The sequence below is a fragment of the Cystoisospora suis genome, assembly GCF_002600585.1.
Source record: "Cystoisospora suis strain Wien I chromosome Unknown contig_417, whole genome shotgun sequence".
Classification (NCBI taxonomy): domain Eukaryota; phylum Apicomplexa; class Conoidasida; order Eucoccidiorida; family Sarcocystidae; genus Cystoisospora; species Cystoisospora suis.
Genome location: NW_027153218.1, coordinates 15,617 through 34,958, shown reverse-complemented (window position 1 = coordinate 34,958; position 19,342 = coordinate 15,617). Strand labels below are relative to the sequence as shown.

Sequence of the window (19,342 nt, the reverse complement as noted above, 5' to 3'; positions counted from 1 at the left end):
GTCTGCCTCTAGAGAAGGCTTGGTTGATTTCTGGGGCTCTTCAGGAAACGTTTTGGCAACGAAGTGTGGGGCTGGCGGGAAGGCCCAGGTCCTTGAGCTGGCTGCTTGTGCATCAAGTAAAGTGACGGCACAGCTCCCGTTCATTGAGCAAGAGGTCACGAAGCCATCTCGGCGTGGCGAACTGCAGCCGCTACACTGGGTGAAGCCGAAGGTGCCAGTGGCTGCAAAGCCGTCGGGTGTTTCGAGGAACGTGCGTAGTCCGCCTCCGCCGAAGCGACCCTCTTGCTTTTCCGACCCCCGGTCATGCGAGTTGACAAGAAAAGCCAATCTCCTCGATTCGCTGCCAGTCCCTCTTCCAATGGCTTCCCAACCGCTGCATAAGGCATCGCAGAAGGGGCCGGCTCTGCCATCTCGCGGGGAGATCGGGATGTGTCAGCAGCTGACTCCTAACGAGAAGGCATTGAGTCAGGCGAAGCATCCAGCGACCGGACGGTACCGCTGTCGCGAGTTTCAGCAGTTAGTCGGCAGTGATGTAAGCGAGACTGTGGGGGGAGAAGCACGCGGCCGCAAACAGCTTGGTAAGGAAACACAGTCATCTCTTTTGCGAGCAGTTTCGGGTGGAGATCAATCCGGGTCCGAACGGGGAATAACGAGAGACGAAAGAAGCATTCTACAACGGTTCAAGAGCGGTAACAGTGCGATATGCAGAGTGCTGGCGGAACCCAAAGAAGCAGTCAACTCTGTTGGCGGCCTCTCGCCACTGGCACATACGGAGCAACGCCGAAGCGAGGTTTCCCTGGCGCAGGCTACCCAGGACTCCGACAGACCACGGCTGCAAGCGAAGGCCACTAAGCAACATCAACCGCGCGAACGTCCCGAATCCTCAGTATCTTCAGCAGCGCACGACTCTGTCATCACACGCACGCGGGTAGCGGGTGGTCTATCTGCCGTCCCCCACGGCAGCGCAGCGCCGGGTGTGACCCATTCAGCTCGAGGACGGGGCAAACCACACGATGATGGGGTACTTGGACACCGACAGCGTTGCAGCCGTGAGATGCTTGATGTGATTCGTGCTGGCCGACCTGATCGGCAGCAGCTGGGGAGTCCTGTAAGAGCGGTCCTTCCGGATGGCAAGGAGACCTCAGTGAAGAATAATAAAAGCGATCAAGAAAGATACAAGCTGCGGCCAATGCGTGTCCGGCCAGAGCTGGGAGGGAATGCTGCCCAACCGTCTCGCAAGGGTTGGGCACGGCTGAGCATCGACACCGACGAGGAAAGCGATCATTCGCTCCGCACTGTCTCTCGCTTCCGTGTTGAAACTGACACTGAAGGCGACTGGGATGATTGCCAGGACGACACTATAGTCAGAGTGCCCGAGATGAGCTCTCGGTCTCTTGCAACTCACCTTAGGTCTCCAACCGTATCGAATACTTCGGGCTGCGAACAGCCAAATGCGTCGGAGCGCTCGCCAGTGTCGCCCCGACATGGGGGCCGCCGCATGTGTCGGGTGAAGGGTATTGTCTCTGATAGTACCGCCGCGAAAGAGCTCCAGGCGATATGCCAGTCCGCTGCGGACAGCAATCGAGAGCATCACCAGAAAAGAAGAGAGTGCAGTGGAAAGGCAGGGAGCGAGGAGAGCTACTGGTACTGCCGGGAGAACACAGGTGAAAACAGGGAGACCGGGCGGAACACGCATTCTGTTGTTGCATCTTCTGCGCCAAAGGTTCGTGGACAAGGCACCCCTTCGCTGTCGCCTGGTGTGAACACCTCGAAGAACGAGGAGACGGAAGGTCAGGGGACGCCCAGACTGAGGAGCCGACTGACCGTGTGCACAGACGATGAAGTGGAAGAAAACGCCGTTAGTGCTGGTTTGAAAGGACACGGTGACAACGACTTGTCTAGCGCCCTGTTTCCTGAGAGATCAGACAGGGTTCTGTTGCGTGACTCACGCGATGTAACCGCAACAAGGCCGTCTTCGTATGAGCAGAATGGTTTGTCCGGCGCACGAGCAGACGGCGGCTCCGAGACGTGCTTGCTGAGTCGAACCGTCGAAGGAGCCCAAGAGGCTAACGGGCATCGTTCAAGCCACGTTCCGACGGAGTTCCGAGGGCCTGGCTCTTGTCTCCTCACCAGCGACCAGCACACACCGAGGCTTTCTACAGTCTGTACGGAGGAGGGCGATCGGGAGGATGCGGCCCTGCCGGAGAGGCAGTTCGAGGACACTCGACACCACGGAAAGCTCAATAGACTCAGCTGTAAGCATTAGCGCGCACTGGATTCCACACCTTGCGACACCATGTCAGTAGGCAGCGCCAGCAGTACAGCGTGATACATGAGCGACCGGAGTGCTTCACATCCGTATCAGTTCGGTACGTCGCCTACACAGGTTTCAGCTTTGTGATACGGCAAAACGTGGCTATAGGGGGGCGAGATTTTCCAGCCCTCGAAGCAAATCCTGTGTGTGTGAGTCTCACCTTGTTCAAGGCGCGATGCGGTACTGTGCTTGAAATGCTGCATCCAGCTGGCGCGGGAAGCCACCGAGCAGCGGCAGGCAGTGGGCTGGAAAAGGGAATGCTTCAGCCGGGAGTGGCGTTTGCGCAGAAAAGGGCTCTGCTGAGGGAGAAGATCGAAGAAGAGGAGAGGAAACTAGAAGCACGAAACCGTCGAAGGCCTCGGGGACAGGGAGATACTGAGAACGAACCTGCTTTAAGTGATGTTATTGCTGGGTGAGTCTCCGGCTACTTTTGCTTCGCACTGCTTCATCTGGTTATCAGTTGTTATGTGAAGAGGTCAGAAGTGAGGCGGTCACAACGCAGTCCCCAGCATATTCCCGTCTGTGTCAAACTCTCAGAGGAACCGCCTTTCAGTTGTCCCGCTACAGTGCGGCTGCGCTTTCAGGCTAAAAGCTGAGGTCAAGCGGCGGACAACGCGGTGGTGGCGCGCGCCGCTCGAGTCCTTCTTCTCCTTTCCCTTGCTTAGCAGCTACGAGTTCGTCGGCTCACGCGGGACGGCCCGCGTTTTCAAAGGCGAGCTGATGGTGAGTTCGAATGAGGTGGGCGCGGCGTGGGGACACAGAAACGGTAACTCCCCTGAAGCTTCGTAGTCAAGATGAGCCTCGGATGAGTCGCATTCAACTACTTTTCGAACGAGGGTAGATGCCCTCTCCGATACCTGAACTGCGCTACCGCGTAAATGGCACCGGCGACTGTCCCTTTTTCGAAACAGGGTAGCCAACTGTGATTCCCCCTTCTTTTTCTTGTCCCTTTTCCGTTTTCTTGGGATTTTCTGTCTGTGCTTCCGCTGATTCAAGCGCGGGTGGTTGACTCATTCTTGGGGTTTCCTACGAGATGGTGAGAGGAGTAGAAGTCTCATCGCACTCACGCCGCACGTATACCGCGCTGCTACCTTCCGCAATTGAGCCGCCAGCAATATTCCTGCAACGCGTGCTGGCGGACCTTTGTGTGTGAACAGGGGCCGAACACGGTGTCTCTTTTGAGCAGCAACTGGCACGACCGCTTGCAGTGGAGTGTCCGTCAGACATTGCAGGGCGCTCGCTCAGCTGGCGCGAAGAAGGAGTGGGCCGACAAAGAGATCCTGCTCTGCAAGTGCGTCCTAACCTGTTTTTTGTTGCGTGCTGACTGGCCGTGTTTGTACCTCAGTCGAAACCGTTACGACAACCACTGTTGCGGCAATCTGGTACAAGATGCCTCGAATTTATACGTTTTTCCAGCAACCCTGAATGTCTGGTCCTCCTTAACAACTGTCACCCTGAGGGTGCTGGCACCTCATGGGGTTCACGGAGCTCAGGGGTTTTTGTAAGAACGAGCGTCCGGGAACCAAGCTATTTCAGCAGCTTTCGCTGTAACACTTTGGTTTGTTTCCGCGGCCACACGCGAAACACGAAAGTCCGAAACTTAGAGGCCCGTCTTTGCGTTGGTGGTCTCCTCGCAGAGAAATCGGTTTTTTCACTGCTGCGGCCCGGGCTGCGGCGGTCGTCCTCTCTTTCGCGTATCCGGCCGGAAACCGCACTTCGGCCTCAACGGATGACGTGTTGAGTCCTGACGACGACTCGCCCCTCTCTTCTGCGCGTAAGAAGCAGGCTCGTGGAGACAGACGTCAAGCATCGACTTTCCAAGGGCAAGGAGTTGCTAGCTGCTTTGTCGAGGTAACGCCGGAGAACTTGCCTGCTGTCTGGCGAGTTTATCAGCCGAAGTTTGAGGACGGTAAGCGCGCACACTGCGGTCTCCTCCTGGGTAAGCTTCAACCCCCTAAGCTTTTGTTTCCGTGTTTACCCGAAGAGCAGACACGTACATGAAACCCGCCGCTCTAAGCCCTGTTGATCTGTTGGTGAAGCCGACGTAGGCGCTTGGTTCTCTAGGGGGGACAGCGGGCGCGGATTCTGGCCACCGTGCTTCGGAAAATCCCTCGGTTTCGCCAGGACGATGGGGGACCAGAGTGCGTTTTGTGGTCCTTGGGGCAGCGGGTTTCATATAAGGAAGACTTCTACGCGTATTTGTGCATGTATTTTGTACGCGCGCCGCGGCGATGCAGTCATTGCGGTTATGAGGATCCGCCCCTTTGCTAGTGTAAGTACTCCTGAGAGGTAATCCATTTTTTGTTTTTGTGCTGCCGAACAGACAAGCTTTTCGTGTTTGACAGCCTCGTGCTGACCGTAGTCCGCGGCTCTCGTCGTCAAAAGATCTCCTCGCGCCTCGCGCGGAAGGTGTACGCTAACGACTATAAGGGTAGACAGGCGGCTTGCAATGCCATTTATCAAATGAAAACGACAAGCGACATATCTCCTTTCGCGGCGGATAAGTTCTTGATGTCTGACTTGCAGAGGCAACACTTGGCATTTTCAACAGCTGGTCCTGGAGCAACAGATTTCAGCAAGATGGATCTGGCTCTACCCGTGTGTGCCTTAGTGGACTACGCCGGCGAACGTATCATGGTCGAGCCGCTTATGCCCATCGAGTAAGTTTGGGTTATAGGCTGCATCACTCAGAGGCGGTCATCATGGCGGAGGCATCTCGGTTATCGTGGATCCTCATGTGTCTGCTGGGTTAAACATAGTCGCACCACCAACCACACTTTTTCAGGTCGCTATTGTAAGAGCGGCGACCAAGCGCTGTTGAACTGCTCTTCATTTCATGTTGGTTCGTCGACGACTGCCTGTCGGCTCTTCTTTGGTTGCAACTGCTTTCAGCCCGGACCCGGTGAGTGTTGAGGAAGAATTTCTCGCAACCCTGCGACGCGAACTTCCTTTCTACGTCCAGCAGTGCCAAAGCCGTGGTTCCGAGCAACTAGCGCTCGACTCGGTTGACCGGGTTGACCGCGTCGCAGACCAGCAGTTGAAGTTCATAGGCAAGACGCTCAACCTTACCGGATGTCCGTTTCCGTTTGGCCACACGGACTTTGAGTACGACGGTCTCCCTAGTGTCCGTCTGTGGCGTTCCCGCGTTGACCAGTTATGCGTCGTGCGCAACCTGCAGGAACTCTTGCCCCCCATCGTCTTCAGAGGCAAAGTGCACCCGGTAAGCTGCAGAGTCACGCGGTATTTACAGGAGAGGTACCTTTCTGCTGGACGTACATCGCTTAAGACTGCAACTTTGTATATGTTTCTCGAAGCAAAGAGAAAGTTTGCCGGGATTTCTGCAGGGCTTACAGCTGTTGTTACGCGAATGGTTTCGACAAATGTAGCATATACAGCTTCTCGGTCCAGCGAAGGGGCACGCCCTGTTTTTCTGGTCCCGCAGACAGCAGTTACTTATTCCATTCAGATGAAGAAGGTGTCATGGGAGGTTGAAACACAGGAGGAATTGCCTGACTCTGAGCGTCTTTTTTTATCTGGGCCTGTGCCATGCTGGAGCTCACTGGGGCGAGAATCGGGAGAGAACTGTACGGAGACGCGGGCAACCAGATCCAGAGATCGGATTCACTGTTATGTTGCTTTCTTTGACGGTCTCCTGCAGGCGCACAGGCTGCGAGAGATTTTTGTTAGGCATACCTTCGATATGCCACTTCCCAGTACAACTACAACGTCGTGGACCGCAGGAACTGGTAAGAAGGATTGGCGCCTTCATTCTTTGACGGCTGAGTAGTGCCACGTTTTCTATTGGGGTCCGCGAGCTCTCGGGAGCAGGACAGCGCCACTTCTCTCAAACAGAAGCAGCCGGCCCTGTTACCTCCGGGGTGGCCCGTGCTTCTTCATGGTCTAGGCCACAGTTGTGCCAGAGCCTACGCTCAATCTTCTCGCGAGTGCGAGTACCTAGAGTGGGCTGTATTTTTGGCAACCATTCGTTGGGTTCGTTGCTCGCTAGCTTCGGAGGTCGCAGACTAGCTGGCAGTGCAGCGCCTGGCTCCGCGGGGTGACCCCCAGCTGTGTCGGCGATGGCACCTCTCGCGCCTCGTGTTGCCTTCATTGAATTTTCAACATCTAGAGCTGTTGTCGGAGAGTACGTCCTGTAGCCGCGTTGCTGCACTGGTGGCAATATTCGACGTGCGCGTGTTCTCACCTGACAGAGAAGTCATTCTCCAAGTTTGTTCGCACTTCCAACCCCGGAAGTGCACTGGATGTGCTGGAGCTCGCGGGCGAGGCTTTGACGCAGTGCGTGCGAGAAGACCTTGTGCTGGGCGTGGAAGCCCTCAACTGCAACTTCTTGGATAGCGCCGACATCTCTCACACTCTCCATCAACAGGGGATTAACATGAGGTGAGGACCTGAAACGGGTGCTCCGCTCCTTCTGAACACTGAGTACATGAACCGGTTGCTGAGACGCACCGGACTTTTTTTCCCGGCTTGCACCAGTTCTAAGTGTCCGCAGTGCGGGTGTTCCTCGGAAGGGCCTCAGTTTCTTTTCGTAACGCTGCTAGAGTAGAAATCTCGGCTCGGCTAGTTTGAAATCCAGTGTTTGGATCTGTTGCGTCCACGGGGCGAAACAAACATCACATGAGCTCCGCTGCTCGTGCTGGGTCTGCAGGATGCTGGGAGTCATTTACTCGCAGATTCCTGGTCTCGTGTTCCGCGACTCCGTTCTTCGGGAGATGCTAGCTCGCGCGGCGAAGCATCTTTTTTTCAAGCAGCTTGAAGTCCTCGTTCACAAGAAGGCTTACCGACAGATGTTGTGGGGTCAGCTCCTACAGACGTAAGTTGAGCGTTGTTGCCGTTCAGTGTTGCGGCGCCCTCTCCTGTTCTGGGCGCCTCGTTGACCCGGACTCTGGAGTCATTCCGGCAGGTCGTTACAGACAGCAAGGCGGGAAGCGCGGATGAGGTCGCAGTTTTGTATGATACAGTGAAACTGCGAAGGACTGCTTGTTAACAAAGTAGACCAAGTCGCGTTTTCTCGTTGCTGGGATTTGGCCGTTTTGACCCCTACTTCGCATTTTCGGTAATCGCAGAAATTACGACAGGCCAGCTCTGTAGAATACCTCTGCGTCGCGTTTCCACCGTGCTCCTAGAGGTAGTAGGGCGGAAGATGTGTGTGTTTGTCTTTTTCTGCAGGACTGTGGTGGCCCTCTTCAACATCGTACTCGCAGACAACGAGGAGACTCGCATGTTCTGGCAAGAACAGCTTCTGCGGGAGGTTGCTGAAATGTACGATACCCTGCACCAAGCAAACAGTTCGTGGTTCCGCTCAGGCTATTTTGTGGAGAACCTTCCCTGTGTCGATTTCCGAAATGCCGACGCGAGTCGGAGTAACGAGTTTTAGCAGAGTGGTTTTCGGCACTGGTTGGCAGGGCGACACTCTGTCAGCAGTGCCGGAAACCACTTGCTCCGGCGCCGTTCTGATTTGTTCATTCCGTCACTGTGCCAATACGCACCGACACGTGATAGTCGTAGATCGTTGCATCGGGAGTCTTTTCTGTTTGGCGAGGCTACGTCCGTCCCAGTTTAGCCCGCCGCGCAGGAGTTGGTCTTGTCCGCGCCCTTCACGGGAGGCTCATGATGGAGCAGCGCTTCGGAGGGCAGACGCTGAAGATCCGTCTGCACCGCAGTCAGGCCTAGTCAGGATGGCATAGGGGGGGGGTTTCTAGACACGCACGTCCGCTGTTGCCTAGCACTAAACTCTAGCCTCACAAAAACACTGTTGGCGAAATAAGGTGTAGCCGAAACGGCCAGCTACTGGCTTTCTGGAGCCCCTCTTTCTTCACTGTGCTTGTTCGGTCTATACAGCTTCGATGTGGACTTGCTGGGTTCCGTTTCGCCTCGAACTGTCTGTCTCCCCTCTCTGTTCAAAGCTATGGAGTTTCATTTAGGTGAGCGCGAGAGCAGGAAAATGCCGTCACGCTACTTCCTCTGCAGGATGCCCCGACTTTCTGCGCCTCTTTTAGAGGACTAGTGCTCACGAGCGTCACCTAGCAGAAGAATTATTCGCCGCACTAAGTGATAGATAATCAGCGCTTACGAGGATTGTGAATCGAACTACTCAACATCAAACCAGGGAGCGGGTGGGACGCTCACAACTTTGTTCCGACCGCTCTTTTTCCCATTCGTAGGTGTGAAATTCCGGGCTGATGTCCTGCGAAAGACAGAAGGCGCTAGTGGCCAGGCAGTCACACTCCAGCTTCCGCTTACTACTGCTGATCTTTCTACGTTCACCATTCCTAGGGAAAGTGGCCTCTTTCCTCATGTGGCGTTTGTGAGAGGAGCAGTCCTGGGCGCCAAGCCGGAAAGCGTACCCCGAACAGCCTCCGGACGGACGGCTAACTGTACTACCAGGGAGTCTGCGGAGCACGATGCTGCTTCTGTGTCGTCCACTGAGGGGTCCCCGGCATGGGCGGCTGACTGGAGGAGTGCTGAGGAAGCGGCGGCGGCCAGGGAGCATTCGGTGACGGGCGTTGCCGCTCTACGCGCCATCCGCGGTTTCTATCCACGTGTCAAAGTGACGCTGCCCACTTCACTGACGGTGATTGAGACTGCTGTGGAACAAGCGAAGCGGTTTCCATGCCGAGCAGACGTCTCTGTGGATGCGAGAGCCAGTCAAATGAAGGCCGGTGAGGTGCGAGTGGATGAACGACGAGGCGTGAATTAGTTCAGGGAGGTGTTTCCAACTTAAGAGAAAACCCATCCGCGGAAGTAACGTAACTGTCACTTGGGATCCGAAGCTTCCTTCCCTCGGGGCGGGTCCGTTGATTTTTTTGGCGGAAGTTTCGGGGCCTCTCTTGCGTTTTCACTCGAAGATCAGTATGGATGCCCATGCTGACGAGTGTTTCGGACAGGATGAAGCGCTCTCGACGCAAATGTGCCTCTGCTGCGCAGGTCTCACTGTCGCCAATCTCTTGCCGATGGTCTACGGAACTGCGAATATGGCTTCTCATGGGCTCGGCGGGGCTATTCGAGCAGCAATACTCGGTCAGTAACAACTGCTTGGCTGGTTTGAACCACCTTCTGAACGGACACAAGAAGAAAGCAGCATACGTGACAGCATGCTGAAACTCGCCACTGCCAGCCCAAACCTTGTGTGACAGTCAAGAGAGCTTTCTTTCAGAGTATGTTCGTGCCCAACCTCAGCTCCCGTTTTTCAGAAACTGTCCGATTCAGGGTGAAATCCTTGTTTCAGCTGATATGTTGTGTCACCTGCCAGGCCTGGCGTATCCTTGTCACCCGTACTGTGTAAAAGCGTTCCAGCTATCACCAGTGAGGACTGCCGAAGCAGCCCGAGAGCAAATGAGGCTGGAGCGGCAAGAACGCCAGGCTGGGCAGAGCCTGAAGAAACACTCTTTGAAGGCCGCGATCAAAAAGAACCAAAAGGCGGAGGAGTGCTTAGTCTTCGAGGGGTTCCGCATCAGCTTGGCAGTTTTCCTGACAGTCCACGTCATGCTGGGTAAGTCAGCGCCTATGCCGGTCGAGGGCGGGCTTCTTAGTAGTGCATGCGCAGGCAGCGTATAGTTCTCATTTGCGCGGTGCTGAATGGTTAAAACACAGCTCATCTAGGAGGATAAGAGAAACCCAGAGACAGTTGCGGGATCCTGCGGACCGCGCTTCGCTGATCGAGATGCTCAAGAAATGGGGGTGCGCGGTGAATCTGAAGCAGCGGCCCTTAGTTCTAGGCAGGAGGCAGAACCACATCCACTCCGGGGTCTTGCTTTTCCCCTGTCTCTTGTCTCTCGGCGGAGCTGCGGCTCAACGAAGGGCTCGTGGTAACTTCAGAGACACGTTGCTCGTGGCGTGGTCCGTCGGTAGCACCTAAGCTACACTTTGTCCGCGAGCGTGCTTTTTTCTCTTTCGGTGGTTGTCTCAACAAAGCCAGGCTAGTACCGCCATGCCTAACCAGTGCTCGAGTAAAAAGCCGGCTTGGAACGCTCTCACGCCTCAGAGCACCTGAGCCACCCTTTCTAGAAGTAGAAAAGCAGGAGTGGATTTTTCAAACGTATTGAGGCATGAACTTAGTGTCTGCATCGCCCCACGTGTACAATGCTCAGCTGATGAACCCAGTAATGCCGGCAAGCCGAGCAGCTTTCGTGGAACGTTCTCAAGGGTTTTATCTGCGAGAACGAAATTCATACAATCCGGGTTTGTGATGTTCAGCAAATGACATTGTTTCTATTGCAAAGATCTTGACCCAGTTGGCCTACCTGCTGCTCCAGCACGGCGAGACGAAGCAGGCTGCGGCAGCTGCTGACTTCATTCACAACAAGCTCCCTGACGTGGGTTTCGTTGATGGCGATGCTCGGCTCATCCAGTTACAGTGTGAAGCCAAGACAGGTAAGCCCGTGAGAGCGAATGCGGCAACGTCTGTGAGTCCACAAGAACGGCGCCACGTCGACAAAACCAGACTCGTCTTCGCGCTCCGTGATGCGCTGTACGGCGACTCTGCCCTGCGCGTCCGATCAAGGCTTACGGGCGCTGCGTGCTCACGAGTTCAAAAAGGAACGGCTCGGAACACACGGACTGTGCAGGGCTAGGACCTGGGTACTTTTCTTGAACGGAATGGCTGTCTCACCAGGAGCACCTGCTCACTCGCCTTTTCTGGGAGGACTTGGCCCTGCAGTTGGTTCTACCGAGGCGGAGCCTAGGTGATGGGGCAGTTCGGGCTAGTTGCACAGTAAAGCGCTCTCTCCTGCTGTTGCGTTGCCACAGGCCGTCTATATCATATGGTCCAAACGTACAAGCGGCTCGTGCCCGAGCTGTTGTCGCTAGAGGGACCTCTTTCGCTGCGTCTGATGCTGACAGAGCTGCTACTAACGGCAATAGCGTTCCAGCAGAAGCAGTTCAGCGCGGTTATTCCTCACGGCTTCAAAGTTTACCACGTCTCCGCCTTGGTAAGACTGCGCACCGCTACCGCGACGGTGCGGTGTGCCTGTGGCAGAAGAACCACTCACACTGCAATGCAAGTTCAGCAGAGCCAGTGCTGAGGCTGTGGCAGCACGCGCCCACCCCGATCAGGTTCTTGTCCAGGCAGAGCGGTGCCACACCATGTGCTCCTCCAGCACTGTCTTCTCTCTAGAGTAGTTCGTGGCTTTTGTGTCTTCTTCCAGACTATCAATCCCCACGGCTCGCACTGGACAGGCATCGCGGCTCTTCGTCTCATTGGTGAGTACGCGGTTGCTGCTGGGTTATTGCTTCCTAGAAGGGCAGCCCTTTCATCCAGTGACAGCCCGTGCGGCAGCGCTGATCTGTCAGCAACACATGCTATTGCGCTAGAGTGGAACTGAAGTGCGTCCTTTAAAAGCTGCGGTACTGCCCTGTAGCTGTCACCTTTTTAGTTCGCCCTCGTCTTTCCTTTGGGCACGTAGCACTCTTTCGGTGTGCCTCCATCCCCACCAGGCGGATCCGCGATTGAGCAACCAGAGACGTGTCATGACACCGCACGTGTCGGTGGCCTCTTCAGGAAAGAGCCTGATGGAGCTTCAGCGGTTTTCGGAGGCAATCACTGTGCTGGAGGACGCTGTCCGGGGAGGACAACGAGACCGGTCTCTACCTTCATTCGTCACGTGCATGAATCGCTACTGGCTTGCTGTCGCTTTCGCAAAGTAAGATCGTCGTGGCGTTATCGAGTACTGCGGGCTCCGTTATGAGTCAGTCCTATGTATAGCGCTTTCATAGCTGAGACAGCAAACGGGACGCCCGTACCTCGTCGGCAGAACCGGTGTGCATCACCTGGATTTCCCAGCACTTCAAGTTCCGAAGGTGTTTCTGGGTGTGGGCGCTTAGGGTGAATCGTTTGGAAGATGCAAAGCGAGAAGCGTCGAGTGCATTTGATGAGCTGGAGGACAAGTTGGGTACGAATCATCCAGCTACTCTTTCGACCCTGTACCTACTAGGTGAGTTGCAGTTAGCTACCGTCCCGGATTCCCCTTGACACCGCCCTGTACTGGCGGACATCGAAACGGACGCCGAGTCGCGACGCGTACCGTTTTTCCGACGGGCTTACCTGTACGGCGATATGAAATGCTCTTCCCTAGCGGTCCGGCCCGAGGGAAGGCTCTGACGCCTTAGCGTTTGGCTACGGTTGGTTCCCAACTAAAATAGAAAGTTTCATTCAGGATCGCCTGTCTGAGCTAAGAGAGCAGACAGGGGGACTCAAGGTGCCAGTGCCATGCCTGCTCATGCCTTCCAGCTGAAACACATCAGACCATTGGTTGCGAAGAAATCATCACTCCCCCTTTGAAGATGATCGATGGCGAGGAGGCGCTGCTAGCGGAGTCCCCAAGCGGGCGCTTCGGGAATATTGGCCAGCTGATGTTGTACAGGCCCATTCGGTCGCAGGATGTCGAGGTTATCGAGCGAGCTGCGAGGGACAAGTATAAAGCCAAGTGCAGGGAGGTACGGAGAGGTAGCGTGGCTCATGACTCTTCGTACCCGTAGCCTCAGGTCTCAGATGAAGCCTCATGTGCACACGTTGTTACGGGCGTTCCCGCACATGGAGGTCGGAGCGCTGGAACCATTCACGAGGTTTAATCGACAGGAATCTCGAGCGTTAGCGTTGCTTTGCTGTCTACCAACGTTCACGGTCACTCGCAGCTGCCGGGTGGGTGCCCACCCGTGTACGTAGCCTTGCTTCGCTTCCATGTTTAACAGGAGCCCTGGTGACTTACGAGTCCCTTCTGTTTGCGGTCGTGCAGGATTCGCTCAAGTTCTATACCGCTTTATTTCGGCGACTGGTGACAGAGAAGAAATATTTATACGTCACCCCTGAGCAGCATCAGGATAACAAGTCTCATCAGAAAGAGAGGCTACTTGCAGCTGTCAAGCAAACGCTCATCGTGAAACTGTGTGACCTGCCTCTTCTGACATTGCGGGTGAGGCCGCCGCCCGAGGCAGTTTCGCATCGCTTGTACGCAGTTCACAAAGCTACCGAGGTTGGTGAACGCGAACTGAGCTCTGTGGGTAGTTGTTCCCTGCCAGTACTGGCGGGGAGCCCGCATGGCGGGGCGGGATGCCGATTTTGTTCGCCGTACTCCAGTCGGGAGGTACAGCGTATGCCTTCAATGCGGCTAGCGCCACATCCTCACAGCAGCAGGCTGCAAACCAGCGGCTTGCCACCTCGATGCAGGCACAGAGAAGGCGGAACGGGAGCTGCGCAGTTTCCAAGGCTGCGAACTATGCAGGTCACACTGCCCACCACGCAAGTGTGCAATGACCGCAGAGCCCAGAGCCAAGCAAAACCGGGGCTAACTTTCCCTTGACAAAGGCAGCTTTTACGCACCAAACTACTTGTACTCCGTCTTGTCAGGATGTGCGTTTCGAGTCTCGTGTCGATAGCTGTAGCCGGCCCCGCTGGCGTCCACGCTGCTCGTGACCAGTCGCGGGCTAGCAGGCTTATGCCAGTTTTTTTACACGAAGTGAATGTCGCCAACCCGCTTCTTGAGGCATTACCTCGAGAGGCTCAATTGCCAGCCACGTGTGCTCGGCGGCGAGTGGCATCACTGAATTGCTAGTTTAGCCGTCACCAACTAGACGTCTGATCTGTTTGAAGAAGCTTTATTTTCGGAGTGTGGCGGCTGTGTTTTAGGCCATAGCGTATCGGTTCTACGTGCTCTGCGTCAGCCAAAGCGGCTCGGAGCTGCTGAAGCTGCTCGCCGTCCTGGACCGAGAGGGCTTTGCAGCTGGGCGCGGGCGCTCCAACAGGGGATCGAAAGTTAGTTCCTTCGCGGAGGCGGATGACGACGAAGGCGGGTCACTGGACCTGGACGACCTTTTCGTTTTTCATCGCAGTACCTCGAGTTACGGGTCTCATCACCGTCCTGGTGCTGATGTTCTCCAGGCATCGGTGGCTGCCGAGCCCAATGAGCTCCCGAGTCGGTAGGTATACTCATCGGACGTTGCTGCCTGCCGGAGTCGTGTACTGGCAAAACAGTAGGCGTCTCCGGCACACCGGCCCCGCTGGCGACCTGGCTGAGGAATTTCACTGGGCCTGGGGATGTCAGCAGTCTGTGGTCTGCGACGCGTGGTGAAGCTGTGCTATCGCCCAACTCCAAGAGGCAAGGCAGTGTGGTGCGACGCTAAAGGCTGGCTCTTGACCAGTTGGAATGGGTGTTCAACGCTTCGTCATTGATATTGCTTCTGTGTAATGGCGTCGCTTTTAGTGCAGGTCTAGGCTCTCGAGTGCTAGAGAGTTTACAATTCCTTTCGTCTTGACTTTGGCTTCTTTTACAGGGAACACGGCGCTCTCATGATGAGCTTGCTCGTGTTCGCCCGCCCTACGCCTTCTATCGAGACTGTACTGCAGAAGTGCATTTCGGTCTGCAAGCGCGAACCGGGCCTTGTGCCTTCAGAGTGGTGAGTATAGGCTCAGAGCGTAAACGCCAGACTCGCTGTGTCCCGCCGAAAACTAAACAAAAATCTCGCACTTTCGCGGACGCGTCTATTACAATAGTAGCTTCCCGTCGGGCCTGATAAGAGCGTATAACGGTGGCCACGTGGGACGACGAACACCTTCACAGAAGAATGTCAGGTTATAACGCTCGTAAATGTTGCTGAGCTTTCTTGGTTCGGTTCTTTTCACACTCCTTGGCACGCTGGACTGTGTCTGCAAAAAGAGATACTGAACTTTCTCTCTCAAGCACTGCGCACCTCAAAACTTGCCGCTCGTTGAGCGACAGCCACGGGATCCGAATGGCCGTCTTGGCCACGCACTTCATTGAAGGGACGACCAGTCTTGTCACCGTTCGAGTCTCTGAAGGTTTCAAGTCTGCAGTTTACGCCCTGCGTGCAAGTTGTTCTGGAATAAACACAGGACAGTCGAACAGACCGGACTGGGGCCATTGGCAGCCGTCAGCCCGGCCCTCAACACGAGTCCGGTTGAACCCAAAACCGTGAAGGTACTAGCGACTCACTATCACCCAAGGAGAAGAAGGGGGCCCCGATGCCCGTAAACGCTGTGTCTCCGCGCGAGGCACCCGCCCTGCGGACATTAGGTTGACCTTCCGTCGGTCTCTTTGGCAGGAACGGTTTGCGGTTTTGAGAGAAGAGGGTGTACATGTCCGGCGACCTAGCTTCATCGCGCTTCTCGTGACTGCGGATTGCTGTTGTCGCACCTATCGAACACGCAGGTTTGACAAGATTGTCGAGCGAATTGTCCAAGAGGCCGGCACGACTGAAGACCTTATACATTTTATTTCGATGGTCAGGGCCTTTTTCAGTCCGATTCAGAAGCGCGTTTTTGTTTTTTTCCTCCATGTTGAAGGCGGCAAAGAGGACATGGACACGTCTCTTCTGGAAAGCAAGGCCGCAAGAGAGGCTACCTATGCGGACAGTAAGTCTTGTTTGAATGCAGGGGTTAGTTCGACAGGGCGCAGGACCAGCTCCGAATGGCTTGTCTGCTGCACTTCCGCGCCTGAGCGATAACGGCCTTAGAACAAGGGTCGCGGGCAAGATGCGCCCTCGCCTTTCCAGGCATTTCTACGGGTGTTCTGATGTGGTCTCAGAGAGACGTTGACAGTAGTGTTTCGAGCATCTGCGCCTAGTACACGCAAAACGTCTAAGGTACCACTGTGCTGGCTGGACACCAGACTGGCAGTAAGCCACCTTTGACTTCTCACAGCACAGCCTCGCAAGCATCAACAAACGTTCCGACTTGGCGGCAAATCTCCTTTCCGGGCCCATTACGAGCTAGAGCGGCCGGGAACAACCGCGAGTTTGTCTCCAGGTGGTATTTTGGTTCTCCTGCGCAGCATCACTGCAGCTCAAGGCGCAGAGGGTTGGTTCGCTCAGACAGGCCGATATGATTGCTCGTGACCCCTTCATGGGTTGTTCACAAGGGCTTGCACTTTTGTCTCATGTGTACTTCTTTAGCCCTGAGAAAGCTCGCCAGGGTGCGCATGAAGAACGCGCGTTTCCTCGAGTATGACCGGTTGCAGAGACACCCAGTAAAAAGGGAAAAAGATGAGGAGACGGGCGACGGCGCGCTCCCCGATGCGACGAGCTGGAAAGGTGTCAAGATAGGTGAGGGCAGTACAGGAAGTGGAGAGGAATACGTCTCGGTAGGGTACATTGCCCTCGTCATCCGTTGGCCAATCGCCGAGGTCGTAGGGCCTATCGCCCTACAGGCGGTACCTGGACACCTCTCCGCGAAGAGCGCCTCGTACGTTCTGTTCAGAGGCACCATCAAGTAGTCTGCACAAGCCTGGATGAATGAGTACCCGATCTCGTGATTCCAGAAAGTGTAATGATCGGGTCTGGGTTCGCATGATAGGACCCTGGAGTCCGCTTTCCGTGTCATCCTGTGGTGTGTGGAATGTAAAACAAGAGAAATCCGCTAGGTGTTTCTCGCGAGTCCTTACTTTGTGCAGTCCCTGAAGTACCATTAGTGAACTCGAGGGTGCGAAGATTTCTCGACGGCTTGCTTGCAGACTATCTCGATTATGATGTCGCCCCCCCCAAAAATCTGGATGCCGACGCGTTCATCGATGACGCTACGGATCTGGTAAACGCAAGCCTGTGGAACGGTAAGAACCCAAAGAGCATGCACAGTTGTTGCTCGGAGGTGCAGTCTGTGTTCTCGCAGCCGCTCGCACGCTGTCGTCTTATTCCTGGTAGTCCGGGATTCTCTGTGTCTGGCGCCAAGGGAGACGAGGGGGAGTCGTGGAAAGACCTGAATTTGTTGTTGAACGCCTCCGAAGGTGAACATTTCTCGAGTATATTGCAGGGCAGCCCCGGACGCTACACCGAAGAGCATCTGGGAACGCAGGTAGCAGACCCTGCGCAGCGTTTCAAAGAAGAATTTTTGGAGGCTTGTATTAATTCAGTAACGCTGCTGCTTCTTCGGCTCCTCCGACATAACTACTTTGGGGCACGTGTAACTGAGCGTCTCCGGCAAGCGTCCTTTCCACAGACTGCTGGTGCACTGCTGCCTCGGTCCGCGTAGCTCCAATGACGGTCCTGCGACGAGTGGAGTGTGTGTACTTAGGCTTAGCAGGCGGAATTTATTTGCCCGTCGCTCCAAACTGACAACATCACGAGCCCACGTACTGTTGCTTGGGCCTTCAAACAGAGTCGAAATTCCGGGCAATTCGTCAATTGGCGCTATTAACCAGGCGGTAATTGTGTTCCGGTAAACCTTTCCACCTCAAGCGTGTACGTCGATGTCTGATACAGGTGTGACGCTACGCAACCTGAACTCAAGGCTGTCCGAGCAGCTTCTACACCAGGACGTGATGGAGGAGGAACGGTCGCGTAGCAAGCGCGCAGGAATCATGGCGGACGAAGACGGTGACGACAAGCCAGCAGGAGGTGTAGCAGAGCCGAGGAAAGCTGCGCTTGCTACTCGACAACTGCTGGGGAAGGGCTGCGTTTCTGGTCAGAGGCAGCGGCGTCCGATGGGGCGTGCCGCTGAGATTGCGCTACAGAGATTCAGCCGAGCCGGTCAGCTAAATATAATGGCATCGCCACTCGCGTACGGCCTGGATCAGATTGAGGGTTTGTCTAGAGGATCAAGACTAGTCCGTGACCCTGTCGATGCTGGTAGTCACAACAGGGATTTGTTGGGCGGGAGCGGAGACATGGGCCGTCTATCTTCCATAAGATAAAACTGCGTGCGGGAGAACCGAACAAGGCGGCTCTCTGGCACAACCCTGATGTGAACTGTTAGCACAACGGATTTCAGACGAGTAGTCACCCCACACTGCCGATTTGCGCGACTTGTGTTGCTTGGTCTCGCATGCCCTAAGCTGTCCCACTGCAGAGCGCCTGGAGGATGCATTGGTCACTACATTTCGGCTCGTGGCGGGCCGTTCTATTACTCTAAAACGGACTTCTTCCCAGGCGCACCATCTGCGGCTTTTTTCTGTTGAAAGGTAGTACCGCTCATCGCATGCGTGTATAATGCTCTCACGTGTACATTGCTGTTATGTACTCTGAAACGTACGTATTAGTAGCAGTCTCCCAGAGATCTGCTTTGGGGTACCTCATCACCGGGGCTGCAGAGTAGCGAAGCGGACGAGGGAAAGTGCCTCAAGGTACAGTTGCTGTACCCAAAAGAGGATAACCTGTGCACTGTCGGTTTTCGTAGACATCTACACGCACTTAAGGGGAGATGCTTGGATCCTGAACGACGGAATGGTCTCCACGCCGTTAGTTGGTAGCAAGCGTAGAACTGACTGCTGCTGCTCCCGTGCGTGGCAGCGTTTCTGACAGTGGAAGCGGCTGGTTGACCACTGGCATCGTGACGGCAAACTGCCGCAGCCTGAACACCTGTATTACCGTGCCTGGTCGCGCCTAGTGCACGCTAGTCGGCGAATGTCTGTAGGTTTATCTAGATTTCTTTACGGTAAAGGAATATAAGAATCCAAATAATTCAGAAAATCACGACTCAACTATCCATGTATTTAGTTGTGCCTAGAGGCACGAGACAGTCCACTGCAATCTGAGCAGGTTAGTGAGCAGTCACTCGATCCTGCCGTCACCGAGTCGATAAGGGAGTTGTTTCTCCAGCCTCAGCAACCCGATGGCCGCAAGTCCACTGCCAGTCACATGTGCGGCTCCCAACACTGGATATGACAAAGAAGCTTGGACTGTAGTTGTTTCAAGTGCTGGGTCGATGTGTCGCGCTACGTAGTCCCGGAGCAGCTCCCCGCCTATTGAAAGAAACTTCGACAAAAAGGCAAGCCTTTCATGCCGTATGCTCTCTTGCCCCAACACCACGTTGAACGCGTGTTGCAGCGGAAACGCCAACGGTCTGCCAGCACAGCAAGCGATGGGGTTGGCTAGCTGAGGGTGTCGACAGCGGGCTTCAGTACAGGAAGCGAAGATGCTCGGCGCGCTGCATCGCTTTCGCTTCTCAGAGATCAGGTGAACTGCACGGGTTGTATACTGACGAACTGGAACCCGAGACGGGCCCCGGATTCCCGGGCGATTGTCTACCCGAAGCCAGGTGATTCTGTCCAGTGTGCATTTAGGGTT

General features: G+C 55.3%; 1 protein-coding gene across 1 annotated transcript; it reads left to right on the top strand.

Annotated features, from left to right (window-relative positions):
• Positions 1 to 4: 4 nt before the first annotated feature.
• CSUI_001033 (translation initiation factor eif3 subunit) lies at positions 5 to 18,446 on the top strand (the record flags this gene model as incomplete). The annotated part of the gene is made up of 28 exons (XM_068061239.1): positions 5 to 2,255; positions 2,522 to 2,726; positions 2,899 to 3,037; positions 3,472 to 3,605; positions 3,952 to 4,223; positions 4,638 to 4,974; positions 5,207 to 5,534; positions 5,973 to 6,060; positions 6,523 to 6,712; positions 6,981 to 7,145; positions 7,502 to 7,594; positions 8,174 to 8,256; positions 8,497 to 8,994; positions 9,260 to 9,352; positions 9,585 to 9,824; positions 10,529 to 10,705; positions 11,081 to 11,262; positions 11,479 to 11,533; positions 11,832 to 11,973; positions 12,155 to 12,264; positions 12,561 to 12,766; positions 13,066 to 13,242; positions 13,956 to 14,245; positions 14,600 to 14,722; positions 15,496 to 15,698; positions 16,238 to 16,387; positions 16,735 to 16,890; positions 17,540 to 18,446. Coding segments are annotated over 28 exons (7,518 nt in total), but the record flags the coding sequence as incomplete, so codon positions are not given.
• Positions 18,447 to 19,342: the final 896 nt, after the last annotated feature.